Source organism: Labrus bergylta, chromosome 17 (genome assembly GCF_963930695.1).
Source record: "Labrus bergylta chromosome 17, fLabBer1.1, whole genome shotgun sequence".
Classification (NCBI taxonomy): domain Eukaryota; kingdom Metazoa; phylum Chordata; class Actinopteri; order Labriformes; family Labridae; genus Labrus; species Labrus bergylta.
In genome coordinates, this window is record NC_089211.1 from 12,188,272 (window position 1) to 12,204,546 (window position 16,275).

The 16,275-nt window shown below is 39.0% G+C and overlaps 1 protein-coding gene across 1 annotated transcript in view; it reads right to left on the bottom strand.

The window, feature by feature from the left end:
- Positions 1–991: 991 nt before the first annotated feature.
- nsmfa (NMDA receptor synaptonuclear signaling and neuronal migration factor a) overlaps positions 992–16,275 on the bottom strand; it is a 46,381-nt gene continuing 31,097 nt past the window's right edge. Inside the window, 8 exon segments of the mRNA XM_065965629.1 lie at positions 992–2,012; positions 3,351–3,426; positions 8,484–8,586; positions 9,152–9,231; positions 9,475–9,545; positions 10,867–10,900; positions 11,049–11,132; positions 12,525–12,655. Coding sequence (XP_065821701.1) covers positions 1,915–2,012; positions 3,351–3,426; positions 8,484–8,586; positions 9,152–9,231; positions 9,475–9,545; positions 10,867–10,900; positions 11,049–11,132; positions 12,525–12,655 — 677 coding nt within the window. The 3' untranslated portion in view covers positions 992–1,914.

Below are 16,275 nucleotides of genomic sequence, written 5' to 3' on the forward strand. Positions count from 1 at the left end.
ATTGAGATCATGGTCCAAGTTTATGGTCCGAGTTAAACCAGGATAAAGCCTTGTGTGCTTAGTGTGCGGCTACATTTCAATTAAGCTACAAAAGCAACCTGTCCATCATCGATTTGTAGCAATGTGTATCCAACCCCTAGTCCAAATAAAGTAACTTCTGCTTTGGAAAAAAAAGATGGTGATGGTCGAAATGCCAAGCCCTAAGGGTTCAAAATGGCCCAACCCAACCCAAGTCCTCAAGCAGATGGTTTACTGCTACAGTCTGTAGCACTTCTTATGTGTGCAGTCTTTAGAAGTGCCTCTTTAATTAAGCCGTGATGATTTTCTTAATCCCAGCCTAAGTGTTTTGTTTGTGTTATTACGTTTGAGTGTGTTTTTGAGTAAGCACTTGCATACTTGTCTTGGATTTTTGTCAAGCAGCAGTTTGTGCTGCTGCTCTCCACAGTCGACCATCCTTAATCTATTTGAGACAGCTCAGGTCACTCAGGTACTGCGACAACAATGGTCTCGGACACTCGCTGCATATTTGGGGCCTTTTAACTAGCCGACACCTGGCAGGGGCAGCAGATGGCTGTTAACAGCTTAAACTCCTGGCAGATCTGTTTAATTCAGAGAACTTGGGTCCTCAGACTGGATCTCAGCCCAGTGAAAGGTGGCGGAAGCTCGTTTAGCTGCCATTAGGAGAAGCCGAGTGTTTGGCAGATAGCGAGAGCAGCTGGCACTGTTGACAGGGGCCGACTAAGTGGCCTGAACCTTCTGCAAAAAGAGCAAGAGGGATCAAAAGGGCAACTCCTACACTACGGGGGTAGGAGCACTTGGATGGCTGTTACATCCCTTATGACATCATGAATCACACAAGAATGTCTTCATGTTTGTGTATGAAGGTGACAGAAAGCGAGAAAATGTGGAGCATTAAGATGAACAGTTATTTTTGCTTTAGCAGAGAAGCAGAAAGAGGAAAAAAAAAAAGACACTCAACACATCTGCATGGTTTCTTTTTTTTTCACATGGAAAACACACACACACACACACACACACACACACACACACACACACACACACACACACACACACACGTTCTCACACTCACACACATAATCAGCACATCGTACCTCTTTTCAAACAGAAACATCAGGCTCAATATCTCTAACTGAAGAGATACATTTCCAGAAAGATAATACATTCATTCCAAGCAGTGGGAAGATGAAGATTACAATATATTGATACCAGATGAACAGATTAATTACTTTATGGCTAAAACCTGAGTTGTTCCAAAGTATGTCCCGTATGAAACTGCACACCAATGCACATCAAAAAAATAAATGATGCATCATTATTCTCATATGGAGTATTATTTGCATGACTAAAGCTATGCTAATATAATCCTGTGATATATATATACACACACATTGACAGATGGAATATTCATGTTTGTGTATGATTTGAGATTATCTGAGAGGTTCAGTCAAAACACAGAACCACATTATGACAGATGAAATTCAGCAGTTTGGATGACAAAATAATTTCCTCTTCTTTCCTTTTTTATGTTTATTTTTTTATTCTGATTTAGCTTCAGTCCAGGTGTCTCTGCTTTTTTTTCTAACCAGTGATAGTATGTTTATTTTTTGCCCTTTTATATTAGTTTTTGATCCTTTCTCTGAAAAATGAGGAGGAGCCGAGGCACAGCATGTTTTCATCTTGTCTTCAGCCTCCTTTTCCTGCCACTCCTCTTCCTCCTCTCACAGGATGAAGCAGGATGACCGCTTTATATTTAGTTTGATGTTGTTCAGCACTACCGTTGAGCAGAGTTCAGTCATTGGATCAGTTTTTTTTTTTCTTTTTTTTTTTTTTCCATTTTTATGTTCCCCGTGGCAATGGAGGGCTCAGCTCGACCCACTCTCCAGGTTTCTTTCGTCACAACAAATCCTCATAGTCCAAGAGTTTGGAGTGCTGGCGTGTCTTCCAAAGTCGGTAGAGGCGGAAGTCAAAGTACATCTCAATCATCTCTTTGCCTTGATTTGTAAAAGAGACAGGACAATTAGGAATCATACATGAAGGGAGCAGATTGTTATCCAGGCAAACAATATTAATGCTAAAATATAAAAAAAATACTCTGCAATAAAGTAAACAGAGACAGTTGTATTGTTTTTGTGATTAGAAATAGAATCACACAGGAACATACAGGACATTTGTAGGCTTGTGTGTGTGTGTCTTAGTGTGTAGCATGTACACACAGTCAAATAGTGTGACTTACTCCTCTTTGGGACAAAAAGTAAAATTACACATTTGATTACATTTTAGAATCACAGTTAGGCAAGTGGTGATATATATAATAATCTTTTTTTATATAATATAATGTTCTAGCTGATATATATATATATATGTATATATATAGCAGACATATATCCAGCATATATAGTTCCAGCAGACGGCTGTTCACCATGAGTCTGGTTCTGCTTGACGTCCTGTCTGTTAAAAGGCAGTTTTTTTTTCTTGCCACTGCGACTTTGCTTAATGTTACTGTAAATGTGCTGAGCTTCATAATGGATTAATGTTGGGTCTTTGTGAATTAAATAACAGGAAGTACGGTCTCGACCCGCTCCGTTTAGAAAATGTCTTGCGATAACATCTGTTATGACTTCACCCTTTATAAATAAAAACTTTATTTATTGATATGTACTGTAGGTGAAATTGCTCAGACCTTTTACTTTTGTTAAACAGCATTTCTTGGTAATAGTACACATATAGTTCAGTCAGCATTACATTCACCATTCCACTCAGATCATAATCTCATGAATTCATTTGAGTGGGTGAAGTGGGTTTATTTGTGGATCGACTCAACATTTCTGGGAGTCAAGAATGTAGAATTCTGAAAATCATTCAGAAACAAAAAATGATCGCGTACATTTTTCCAGTTGCTCCTAAAACTAAGAAAAGGGTTTTGTGTGTTTTTCTTCTGCGTTCATAAAGTAAGAGAATAGTGCAGCTAGGGAGGAAGAGGAAGTTGAGTATGCCTACAAAGAAAAAGTAACATGAATTCTTTATGTTGTGTGGTGGATGCCGTGCACAAACAAGGGTATGCAGTCTGTACATCTTGGATCAGTTGCATTAAAAAAAACACAAGACCCCGCGAAATCATGGAATAATATAATGAAACATCATCCAATTCAATAGTGTTGGGGTGCGGTTGGGGGAGGGGGGGGGGGTGCAGGTTAGTGCACAAGCAGGATAAGAATGAGAAAAACCAGCAAGCTAATGCTGGATTTATGGATTATCCTTATCATATCATTACCACGGATGTGACATGTATGTCAATCACTTTGTTTGTTTGTAGGACTGCTCAGACCCACCCTGTGCAGACAGCTCCAGCGGCGACTGAAACTCGACAGAATAAGGCCTCATCAGATTCTTCAGCTTCTGGAACAGCTGTTGGGTCGAGATAAGAAAGCATACACCAATTAATCCGACTGCACTTGGTAACACTCGCATCAGGGAGAGCCTTCATCTTCACACACACACACATACACACACATAGAGGCTAAGTACAGAAGGGCCATGAATCCATCTTATTGCTGCCAGAAACACATTCCTCCTGCGCAGGTAACTAGAAGGATAGGGAAATGAGAGCAAATGTTGCAGAAGTGGTGTTAGAAAAATGGTCGCAATGTGAAGGGATATAAAAAAAACAAAAAAACTGCAGTTCCTCCAGCGTCCAATTCAGGCTGGCTGCAAAATCCATATACTGTATAAAACATGGACGTAGTCGCAGTGATGTCACTCAGGAAGTGCTGTCTCAAACTAAATTTGGTCCCTAACCTATAGTAACAGGCAAAGAGCTGGAGCTGAAGCAGACTTTAAGCATCCTGCTATAATGTGCTATCTTTCAAGTCAGATCAGCCTCGCCCCTAATAATGCATAACTCTTAGCCTTCATTAAGTCAAAACTCCCAAGGGGTCCCCCATCTGTGTGTTTTTACAGGATTTCAATAACTACATGGAAAGACATTCAGTGTTTAGTTGATGTTAAATTGATGATTCGCTGATGAGAAATTTTGACAGCCAGTTTTTCAGAAAAGTCATTCCACAACCAAACAAGTCAATTCACCGAGCTCCATCTTTTCACATGTGAGAGTTTGCTGAAGACACCACATGATATTTTTTTATCGGGACTTAACAATGTTTCTGAATCAGAGGGGAAAAAAAGATTGATCTATAGTTATCAGATTGAAATGATCAGCCTTAGTGTCTGTATGACTTTAGAATCAGAACCGTACAGAGATTGTGTTTCCAAATCAGACATTTGTTGCATTGCTTCTTTGCAAAATTGAACCTCACTGATATGATGCTTGAGATCAGTCATGAGGGTGAGCAACAACCTGCCTGTCAGATATATCAAAGACCAAATGTGTCTCAGTTTTTTCTTTACTTTATTATTTTTCTTTACTTCATGATTACATTGGAGGTGGTGAGAAAAGCGGCTTTTATTTTTTACTTGTGTTTGCAGTCCTTTGGAAAAAAAATATAAAAGAAGATGGCTTGATGCCAGATGTGTAGGAGAAATTGGTCAGGGAGACGCAGGTGGCATGGCTTGTCTGTAGAGCAGAGAGAGCTGGAAGCGAATAACTAATCTTAAATAATGACTTGCAAGTCAGAAAGCTTTCTCTCTGTCCTGGGTGGTGTCTTACAGGCTCACACAGCAGCTGCATTTGCAGAGACAGTTGCACATTTTATGCTGACATGCTTGAAAAATCTCTGGGTCTGAACTGGGTCAGCCTGCCTCTCCGACCTGCTCCTCTGCTGTTCTACATCCTGAGCTTTCGTTTGCATTGCTGCATCTTCCAAACTGTGTTTCAAAACCAAACATATAACATTCCTCAAGTTCTGTGGTCTCCCTTACCCAAGTCTAACCAGGCTTAACCAGTACACTCAATAGGTTAAAGTCTAACCTGTGTTTTTCTGGACATTACAGAGTAACTTTTCCTCCTAAATCATACATTTTATTCCGCCTTAAACTGTCCAACCTATCCTATTATGCATTTAATGTATGTATCAAACCATTCCAGACCACAGCACATTTTATCAAGATGAAATAAACTTTTGTTGTCATAAACAAAATACACCCCTGAGTAAATCTTGTTTAAATCGTGCTTCACAATTTTTTTATTTTATTTTCAAAACATAGATGGTGTTTTAATTTTCCATCTCAGTCCAAGTCAACCCACTCTATCTTAGCTGTAGGCTCATGTCAGTACTTAAGACCTTAAATATACACTCCATTAGAATATATCATGATTAAAGTTCCCCTAAGCATAACTGCACTTATCTGTATGCAGAACATGAGAATGTGTCAGTGAGTGAGTGAGTGAGTGAGTGTATAAACTTACGGTATGTGGTATGGTTTACTCTCAAGTCTGAAATCAGGAACATTTAGCTCAATATGTTGCTTAGGTATTTCAGTATATCATCTTGCTCTTAATAATTGAATTGCTGTGTGTAATTATTGTGTGTGTTGTAAGGGTTTGCTCTGGGGGAAGGTTGATTGTATGAAAAGCCCCCAAAACATTGATGCAAGTATGTGAAGAGTGTAGTTCAGTATTTTCATCGTTTGGGCTGGATGGTTTTAGGTCTGGAAGAAACTCTGATTTAAAACAGTACATGAGACTGTTAGTAGTGAAATGTTTTTTTTTAGGTACGCGAGGGATGATAAAAAACAGGATGCCGAAAGCAGAGGCATGAGGTTAAAGGCTCTTCAAACACAGAACAATGGAAAGTGTTTTAAAACTTCTATTTGAAATCTTTCTAAAACTCTTAATGTTATTACAGCGACAATCATGTTCCCCTGCTAACATTAAAAATTAGCTGGTTTAGTTATGAAGTAGTGCATCAGGGATGGGCTCATACTGTTTAGTCACATTGACTTTCATTGAAGAAACGTTGAGCAAGGATCTACCCTTTTGCAGACGATACCATGTTCTTCTCTGCTCAAGCTTTCTGCATCGATTAAATACGTTAGAGGGCTTCATTTAGAAGGGAGTCACTCCCAAATCAAGCAAAATGTCATTGTTGTAACACACAAAAATACTGTAGACAATACTTTGGTATTTCCGTCAGAGAGCCTCGACTGCAAAGCCATCTTTGAGAAAAACTGCACTGCTAGCCGGACCAAATGCCCAGTGTTAACAGCTGACCTCAGAAATGCTTTTTTGGGAGCATATCAGCAAATCTTTGCTGCTACAGTCCAAAATCTTGAAGAAATACTTTATGGAAGAGTGGAGATGATTGTAGCAGCATATAATATACATTGCATATGTGTCCACAAACTGTATTTCAATCCAGTAACCAATGTATAGCAGGTTTACAGTCAGGGTAACATAGGATAACATATGGCAATATTTCCATGTCCCAAAATGTGTATATACACATTTTCCTGATTAAATGCAAGTAGAATTATATCTTCTGACTGTAGTTTTATAAGGACTACAGTAGAAAAGCCCGTTGCGTAACTTTATCATCCTGGGATGAGGCTGAACCCCTGAAACAAAATATAAAAACACCAATTTTGTTGTTTTTTGTTGTTTTGGATTGAAGCTCTTAAGACACAACTGCATGTGTTTGTTTGTGTCTGCAGGGGAGGAGATATCACTGATGTGCAGTCTGTTCTGCAGACTGCCAGCTTGTCCATCAACCCCTCAGAGATCCTCTTTATATAACAAAGCATTTTGGCAGACATGACTGGAACAGACAGTTAGGTCGGACAAACACCGCCGGCTATGACGAGCATGTGTGTCTGCCAGCATGTTGGTGTTTGTTGTTGTGTTTCTTTTGAGTGTATCAGTGTGGTTCTCTCTCCTTTTTGTTCATGTCAGGCAGAGATGTAGCCACCACAGCTATACACAATACCATTACACAGACAGTTTGATAACAGTCAACTGAGTGGGGAAGAGAAAGGGAAAACTGAGACAGCCAGTAGGATAATGTAGCTATTATCAGACAAAAAGGGATTGAAACATACACAGTGACGTTGAAGGGCAGCAAACAGGGACATGGTTTGAGGAAACACGGGAGGGAGTGAGCATAAGAAGGTATAAACTATAATGAAAAGAAACAGCGACCAAAATCTAAACCTTGGTTCTTAAGACCTTTTAACGCAAAAACTGGATTTATACTGAGCGTCTCTGTGTACCAGCATTGGAATGAATTCAGAGTTCAGTGTCAGATATCAGCGTTCTGGATCTGTCATACATTAGTCGCATGCACACTCCACAATAATCACTTCACATTCATTCATTTAATTTGTGCTACGGAGCAACAAAGCGAGGATATTCCTTGACTACTAATAAATATGAGATTACTGTCTTGCTGTTTGTACGTCAACTTGTCTTGTTTGTGTTTTTTCTCATGTGTACGGGCTGCTCCACACTAATTTCCCCAAGAGGGATTAATAAAGTTGTTTGAATTGAATTGCAATTTATGATATCCAAATTAATTCAATTTACAATAAAGTCTGTAATGCTCTGTGATAAAACGGTGCCAGTCTTAGTGAGAAGAAACATCGCAGTGGAACTGGTTTATCTAAATAATTGTATTTTTTTTTTATTCCTCACCCGAGATCCTTCCTTTGGCATTTGCAGGAGAAAAATCAAGCCTCTTCTAATGATCACATCTCTGTTAAAGAGCACGTTCCTCTTTGAAGGAGGCGAAACTTTGCCATCTATAGTGAAAAAGTGCTGTGTCATGACTAAGGCAGGGAAAAAGAAAGGATCTCACGATAGGAATTGTATCACAACACATGGCTCACAATACGTTACCCGTTACTCTACATAATTCACTGAATTATTTTAAATGGAGCCGAGAATTTGCTGTGTTATTGAGTTAAGACTATTTACTCTGGAAGTGAAATTCTAATTCATATGAAACACGAATATGAAACAATACTAATACTTGTTTCGATAACATAGCAAGAAGATGTGAGCCCCAGGCACCCAGAATTGTGAATTTTCATCTTGGTAATTTAAAAAGCACAATGTGCAGCTGCAGGTCTGAGGGGACTCACAGAGACACCGTGCACAGTTGTAGAGCAGCTGCATGCAAACAAAACCAAAGCACGGTGTGGAGCTGTAGAGGTGTTAATCAGTTCTAGTGTAACCACTGTGAAACAATCGTCAAAAAATGTCTTATTTCTTTCTTTTTATGTTTATTGACTTTAGCCATGCTCTCACGCTTCACTTCATCCGTATGACACTTGACCATCACTTCTCTCTGTCTTACTCGCGGCAGCTTTAGAGTGTATGAGCCAGCCTATTAGCTGAACAGCCACATGAACAGGCATAGTGGTTGTGGTGATAACATGAATTAAAGGTGTGTGTGTGTGTGTGTGTGTGTGTGTGTGTGTGTGTGTGTGTGTGTGTGTGTGTGTGTGTGTGTGTGTGTGTGTGTGTGTGTGTGTGTGCGTGCGTGCGTGTGTGTGTGTGTGTGTGTGTGTACCTTCTCTCCATTGGGGTTGCCTAGCACATAGCATCCCATTATATGGATGAGGTTTGGTTCTGGGTTGACTTTACTCATGAAGCGACTGAGCCTCCTCCAGAATCTGAACAAAGGAAAAGATACATGGAGTCACATTTATTTTTCCTCTTCTGTGTCATCAACCTTGTCAACAGTTCTCGTGAATGTAGAACCAAATGGAGCACCATGGCACTTTGAAACAGAAATGTCTGACTCTCTCAGGCAGTTCTTTTTGTTCAAGCGGTGTACTTTGGCTCTTATAAGCAAGTATTTGAACATAATCTAGTGAAGTAAAGAAACAGAAGGTGAACCTTATATCTCCTGTATATATCTTTGTAACAATTCTAACGATGGTTTCCTGGGAGAGGTGGCTCACCTAGATAAGGAGAACATTCTGCTCTTAAATTAATATAAATCAATGAAGGATATTTTCCAAAGTGCTTGATTAAACCAAGTCAAGGAATGTAATCAATAAACATCATTAAGATTGTGAAAAACAGAGTCTTTTGCTATATTTCAAAACTGTATTTGTTATACTTGTAGTTTCATGTTTTTCATGTTGTCATAAGCCTTCATAATACAAGCATGTTTGAATTTTCCTCATATTTGAGGTTCAAGGAGACATAAAGTAAGATCGAGTGGTTACGTACTGGCTCATGTCTTCCTCTTTTTCCACCTTTGCAAAAGTTGCCACTTTGTTCTTCAGTAGATACAGGTGACCCGGGCCTCCCTAAGAAACACACACAGAGGAATAAAACGCATTAGCTCTATCGCAGCTGCTAATTTGCCTCTACTTAATTAAGATCTTGTGAGATTAGATCCCAAAGGAAGCTAAAGCAATGTAGCTGCAAAGGCTTCAAATGCGACATGTATAATGTACAATCAAGCATAATAATCCCCGGCCTTCCATACAAAACCTACAATGTAACGAGTAATAACACTTTTCTTAATTATTCGTCTTTTTCCTCCTCACCTGACAAAAGATGAGCATCCTCCAGAACTTACTGCCTCTCCTGTAAGCTGTGAGCTTCTTGTCGATTTCCTCTGAGAGAGAGAGAGAGAGAGAGAAAAAGGTTGGATTGAAGTGAACAACAGGGACCAGGAACAGATCCAGAGAGGGGAGTATGAGGGGAGACATGTGACGATGTACCAAAAAAGGGAGCAATATGAACGGTGAACACAAAGGGAGTCTCTGGAGGGCGTGAGTTCAAGAACAGGAGCAGCAATAGACAGCAGAGACACTGATGGAAGATGGGTGTCCAAATTGAATTGAGCAGTGTGTACATATGGCGGCAGGAAAAGTCAGCCAAATAAAACAGGTCAATGAAAAACTGCAATGTGAAATCAATATGTATAAATTACTCTCTGACATCCATTCAATAAGAGTGTGAGCTCTATTCAAGCAGAGTTCATTATCATCTGAGGAAACTCAAGGGGACGCTTTCTGTTAGTGCTTCTGTCAGAAAGGGGGAGAGGATCAGTTTTAGGATGCAGAAACTCATTTTTAATAGCAGGATTAAAGTCATTTTGCAGGATTGGAATGGGTTCCAACTAAATTTGATGATCATTATTTTTAGAAGTTTGCTTGCAGCCAAGGTTTTGCCTGGAGATATTTTTCTGACCTTTAACTCCATCAGTGTCAAAAAGAGTCTCCTCAGGCAAACTACAGCACAGTCCAAGGCTCAACAACAAAGTCGACTACTTATTGTTTCAGGAACTAAAGCCTCATTTTAAATATGATTTGATTTCATATAAAAATATATTCTTCTATGTTTTTGTGATAGAAGAGTGATTACTCGAGAAGTTTTTTATTGTGAGACAGAGTCCATTGTTTGGATTTTTGTGTTTCTTGCCTCAAAATCCCTTGCAATTGTATTCTTATATTTCAAATGTTGTACTTTAATTGTCTTTTTTTAATTCAAAGCTATACATTTTTAAATCATAACTGTATGTGTATCCTATATTCACATTTGAACTAAGTCATAATTGAGTAAGAATTAGTTAAAGCTCCTGTGAGGAACTTTTGGTTTGTACCGATGTTGGCGCCCCCCTGTGGACACAAAGAACTTCCTGTGCATGAAGTAGTGTATCTGACTAAAACAAATGCAAAAACAGACGACTTTTCCACTCGCTTCGAATTCTTGGGAAATGTAAACAAAGTCAGTTTCTGCAGTGTGCTGGTCGTCACATTGTCTTGACACCTACCGTATGATGCAGCAGGGGTTTTAAATAATGACATACAGAAAAAGTCCATCTTTATGCTGATGGTCTCAGTATTTACAGGAAATTTCCGCCTGTTTAACAAACATCGGAAAAATCCTCACAGTAACTTTAAAGTCTTAAAAAAAAAGGACTATTTACTCACCTAAAATATCGTCAAAAGTTGCATGTTCATGGTCCTAAAGAAAAAAATATTCACATAAGCCATAATTATTCAATACAGTTTATTGTTTTGTGTCATAATAATGAAATAAAAATGTGTATGCCTGCTACTGTATGTCCATGTCGGTTGGCACGCATGTCAATGTTAGAGCGTGTACAACTCACATAAAGGATGGGAATGATGGAAGGGTCATCCCTGCGGAGTATAGTGGGAACGTATTCTGCCTTGGGCACCTTAGAAGAGATCAGCTAAAGGTGAAGGAGAAACAGAGAAGGGGGAGAAGAGATTTATTTAAATCTGGATTTTAGGAACAGAAAGAGTCAAAGATAGTAGAACAAAGTTGGAGAAAAAGGAGGAGAATGGCTGAGACATTAAAAGAAAGAGAGTACTCTTATGTTACCTAAATTGATTTTAAAATACCTCGCCTGCATACTTAAATTCTCATTTATGCTCCTTAGATTAGCCTTATTGTAGCCTGGGTCTCTATCAGTGGGTGATGCAAAAGTAACCATTTCCTAAAGCAGCCATTATTATCCATTGGTGCCTCGTTAATAAGGGGAAAGAAGAAAATCAATCCAGATTGTTTTCCGAAGCTTTAGCTGCCGGGTCTATATTTTCTAAGTGAATTTTCACAAACTCAATTACTTTAACACAGGGAGTTTTATCCAGTGTTATTATTGGCCATGTAGGGACCCTCTTAAAGCCTTAAACAAAATAACCATGATGTAATCAATCCATCCATCCATTTTCTTCAACTTCCAAGGTTGGGTCGCTGTGGCAGCAAGGGCAGTAAGTCCACCCAGACTTCCCTCTCCCCAGAAATGTTTTCCAGCTCCTCCTGGGGGATTCCGAGGCATTCCCAGGCTAGACGGTATATATAAGCCCTCCAGTGAACTCTGGGTCTACCCCAGGGTCTCCTCCCAGGTGGGCGTGCCCAGAAAACCTCCAAAGGGAGGCGTCAGGAGGCATCCTGATCAGATGCCCAAACTACCTCAACTCGCTCCTTTCGATGCGAAGGAGTGGCGGCTCTACTCCGAATGTCTGAGCTCCTCATCCCATCTCTGAGGCTGAACCCAGCCACCCTCTGGAGGAAACTCATTTCGGCCACTTGTATCCGCAATCTTATTATTTCGGTCACTACCCATAGCTCATGAACCATAGGTGAGGTTTGGAACAAAGATCGACCGGTAGATCGCAAGCTTTGCCTTCAGGCTTGGATCCCTCTTCTCAACAACAGTCCAGCACAACGCTTGCATTACTGCTAACGCTGAGCCTATCCGTCTGTCAATCTCACGCTCCATCCTACCCTCACTCGTGAACAAGACCCCGAGATACTTAAACTCCTTCACTTGGGTTCTTGATGTCATCAATATGATTATCTTTTTTTTATCTTGCTCTCTAGATTTATAGCTGATGCATTTTGGGGTTGGGGAGTTTCAAAGACATGTGCTTTCCAGAAAGGGATGGGATAATGAAGGATCTTTGAGTTGTATTGTGGGAAATGTAGGATATAATCTTCTGGGGACCTTATCTACCCCAAAGTTAGAACATTTCTGCAGTTATATAACATTTCCCTGTAAGTCAATACATTTTTGATTTGCTGTAACCATCTGCTGTTGACAACAGTTGTGATCCCTTACTATGATTTTCGGAGGTACAAAGTCGTCTCCTTCACAGGCCAGCCGCTCCATCTCTCTCTCCTCCTCCCAGTCTACATTGTCATCAACGCCCCCTTCATCCAGAGGACCACAGGAGGCTTGCAAGTCTCCACCTGGAAGAAAACATATATCACACATATAAGGAAAAGGACTGTGGCAATAGGCAGACGTGTGAGGTAGGAGGCAAGAAAAGTCACACGCAGAAAAACTGAAAGTGAAGGTAGATTGTGGTGAGAGGTGAGGGTGACAGAGAAAGGATGGAGTTTTTAATAATGGTGGTGATGTATAAGAAAATGATAGATGCAACAGGGAAATGCAATGACAGCTGGCAGAAGCAGAAAAAAATGACAGATTATGATATAGCAGCAGCATTTCTGCCATAGAGAGATATGAAAACAGGGTTTAAAGGGCGGCTATTCTTAGAAGGGAAGGTGTAATGAAGCATCAAGTCTTTCTTTTTGAATCACAATCCACATATTATTATCGCACTCTGTTTTGACAATACTTAGATAAGAACAGTTTGTTTGTTTAGTACTATTTTTAGTTAAAGTGTCACTAAAATGCTTACATAAAAGTATTTATCAGAACTGAGAAGCATAACTTATTTATTATTAAATATACTTCCTTGTCATTCAATTGAGATGAGATGAGATGAGACTGTACTGGTACTGTACTGGAACCTGTACTGGTCCAATCTTGAATGCACTAGACGTAGAGATTGTGGGGTGATACAATGTTCAAACACCATGTTCAAGCTTGCATTAGGTGTCTTAACAGTAAAACAATTTTTCAAAATATGGTGAAATAATCCAGAAATAAATGAATCATTACGTTTTTTTTTTCCATAATTGAATGCAAGCATGTGCAAACATAGTTTATGTAATGTATGTGGCTATGCTTGAAAATCTGAGGCATTTTTACAACCTGCAAACTTTTTATAAATACAGTACAACCTGCAGACTTTTTATACAGTACAACCTGCACATTGGGTTACATTTCTGTTTACATTGCTGTAGCCTATTTAATTAATATGCTCCAAAAATAAGTTTAATTACAATGTTAGTTTAAGGCATGAAATGTAATGGCGTCATATAAGTGAAAATATCCTCTTATTTCATTTTCCTGCATATATTATATCTTATTTCCATCTATATTGATTTGTGCTAATGAAATATAAGAGGATAATTAAAAACTCTCAAATAGATGCAATTAGCCTCAAATATCCATTATCAGTCAGTGTCTATTTCAAAGGTTCTGTAAACATTTTAATAAATATAACTCAAAAAAGAGAAACAGCACTTTGAAAGGGGGTGTTGAAGCAGAACAGAATGGAAAAAAAAAAAGGAAAATGACAAGCAAGACTGAGAATTAATGTCAGCCCTCCAGAGAACAATAGCTTTGCCTCAGATAAGAAGAATGAGGCATCAAACAAACCATTACACTGTCATCAATACTTCATCTATCTTTCATCACACTCTGAAACACTGAAGATGGAGGTGGAGAAAAACATAAAAACCACAGCGACATCAACATAGACACACAGCAAACATGCAAACCAGTGTTGATTCCCATACCCAAAGCCTTTTTAGAGACACGTAGACACACTTCACACACGTCCCTGCACTCAGACACTCAGACACCCATCTAGACACACACTCCCAGTTTGGAAGACATACTCACAGAACGAGAGAGCGTCACAAAGTTGGAGAAAGACCCATGGTCATAAGGAGACAGATGGACAGGGTCAAAGTCACAGCGGAGACAGTCAGTTTGGACGTGTGAACGATTGTTTAATGTGTGAACGTCTGAGGATTTAATGTGTGCTCTTGATCTGCCAAAACCAGGAAGTGGCTATAAAACTAGAGTGACAAAATGTGACTTTCATATCAGGAGTGCTGTATATATGGGATTTGTCTGTTTGTGTTGCAGATGCTTTGGTAAAGGCTTGATGAAAGGTGGCTTTAACAATAACTACCACTATCAATAATAAAATCACTGTTAAATACAAGTCAGGTAATGCTGCCTGCCAGTTGGCCATACTAGCAGCCTGTTAACTAGACTTATATGAGAGCTCATGTTTAATGTTCTCTGGCAGATGTGTCTTAGCCCCATTCTGTCCCTTTTCGGGCCAATATCAATCCTTTATCTAATATAGGTCAGGTTTGATGACTCTGCAGAGAAGCGCCATTGTGGCACCAAGTGAACAACCAATATGGCTGCTGCTGAATTTGAATGATCTTAATCTGCTATCACAACAGTTAAAAAAAAACACATAAAAACTTCAACATTTGTTTTCCTAATCACTGACAGCTGCATCTTGTTTTTCCTAACATCTGTATGTGATTTTGAAGTCAGAGCCATATGAATCTAACATTGGAACTAGCTCTCTAGCCAAGCAGCCTGCTGCTACCTCACAGATCTCGCACGAATGGGTTTAAGATCCATCCAGCTACAGAGGCAGTTTAGTCCGTGCTCATTTATTACAACAATTAGGGCAATATTTTAAATAACAGATGTTTTGAGAATTGAATCCTAAAGTGCTTATAATACAGTAATAAACATGTTAAGAATAAAGTGGTTATATTACATGAGCAAACACTTAATATGACACAAAAAGTCAAATTATTACAAGATTAAAGTCCAAATGTTAGGTTGTGATCAGCCTAAATGTTATTTTGAATGTTACACCTTATTTTAGTTAAATTATGACTTTATTATTTTACTATTAAGACTTTTTACTTTTACTTGAATCTCAGATATATATTTTCTTTACATTTTAATGAGTATAATTTGCTCCATCATAGTTTATAAGGCTTGGAATTCATAATTTAATCATGAGTGAATTCAGAGGTTACTCACTTGTTATGTCAGGCTGGATATAACGCCATGCAAGTTACTCTTTGGATAAAATGGTACAAGAAAAGGTGTAAAACAAATGACAAAAAGGACATATGTACAAAACTGTAAGAGTAACTACTATGCCAAATCATTACATATGGAAACAATTATAGTTCCTGTTGATAGTACATTGTCAAACAGGGCCCAAAAATAATGAACTTTACATCAGTACTTGCTTGTAAAAAGTACTGTGTTACTGTGATTTACACTGATGCAGTTGGAGGTATTTACTGTAAGTACCTGACAGGGCCCTGCTCTTTGTTGATACAGTTCCTTGGTTGACCTCTATTTCAGGCTACAAATGATATGGCCTGAGTCCCGCTGAATGCAGCTGTACTGGATGTTGGCAGCTCGTATATCAAAGTGCTGATTACCAGTCCTATTTTATGGCAATGTTGTTAAGTGGCTTTCAACACAGTATGAGCCACCTGTCTGCTGAAATTAATTAATAACGAAAAGTTCTGAGCAAGCAGAAAGTAAATGGGAGCTTATCAAGCTGAGAAATAAATCCAATGAAAGTGCCTAAATCTGCAGTTACTTAAGTGGCCAATAGGGGAGGCTCCAAAAGTGAGTACATTCCCATACCGCCCCATATCAAACTGCCAAACATTACAGTAGTATCAAATATGTTTAAAGCCAAGTCTAAAAAGCTGTTTTGGTTCTTTACCTAATTTTCCTGATTATGAAAACAGTGTGGTTTGAGGTTTAACAAAAATAACCAGTTTAAATTGAGTTAAGCCTGTAAGTTATGCATAATAAAGGGTGTGATTACTTTGAGTGGCAAGTGGATGCTGCTTACTGTCTGCAAGGTGTCACTGCTGCTTATTCTGTCACT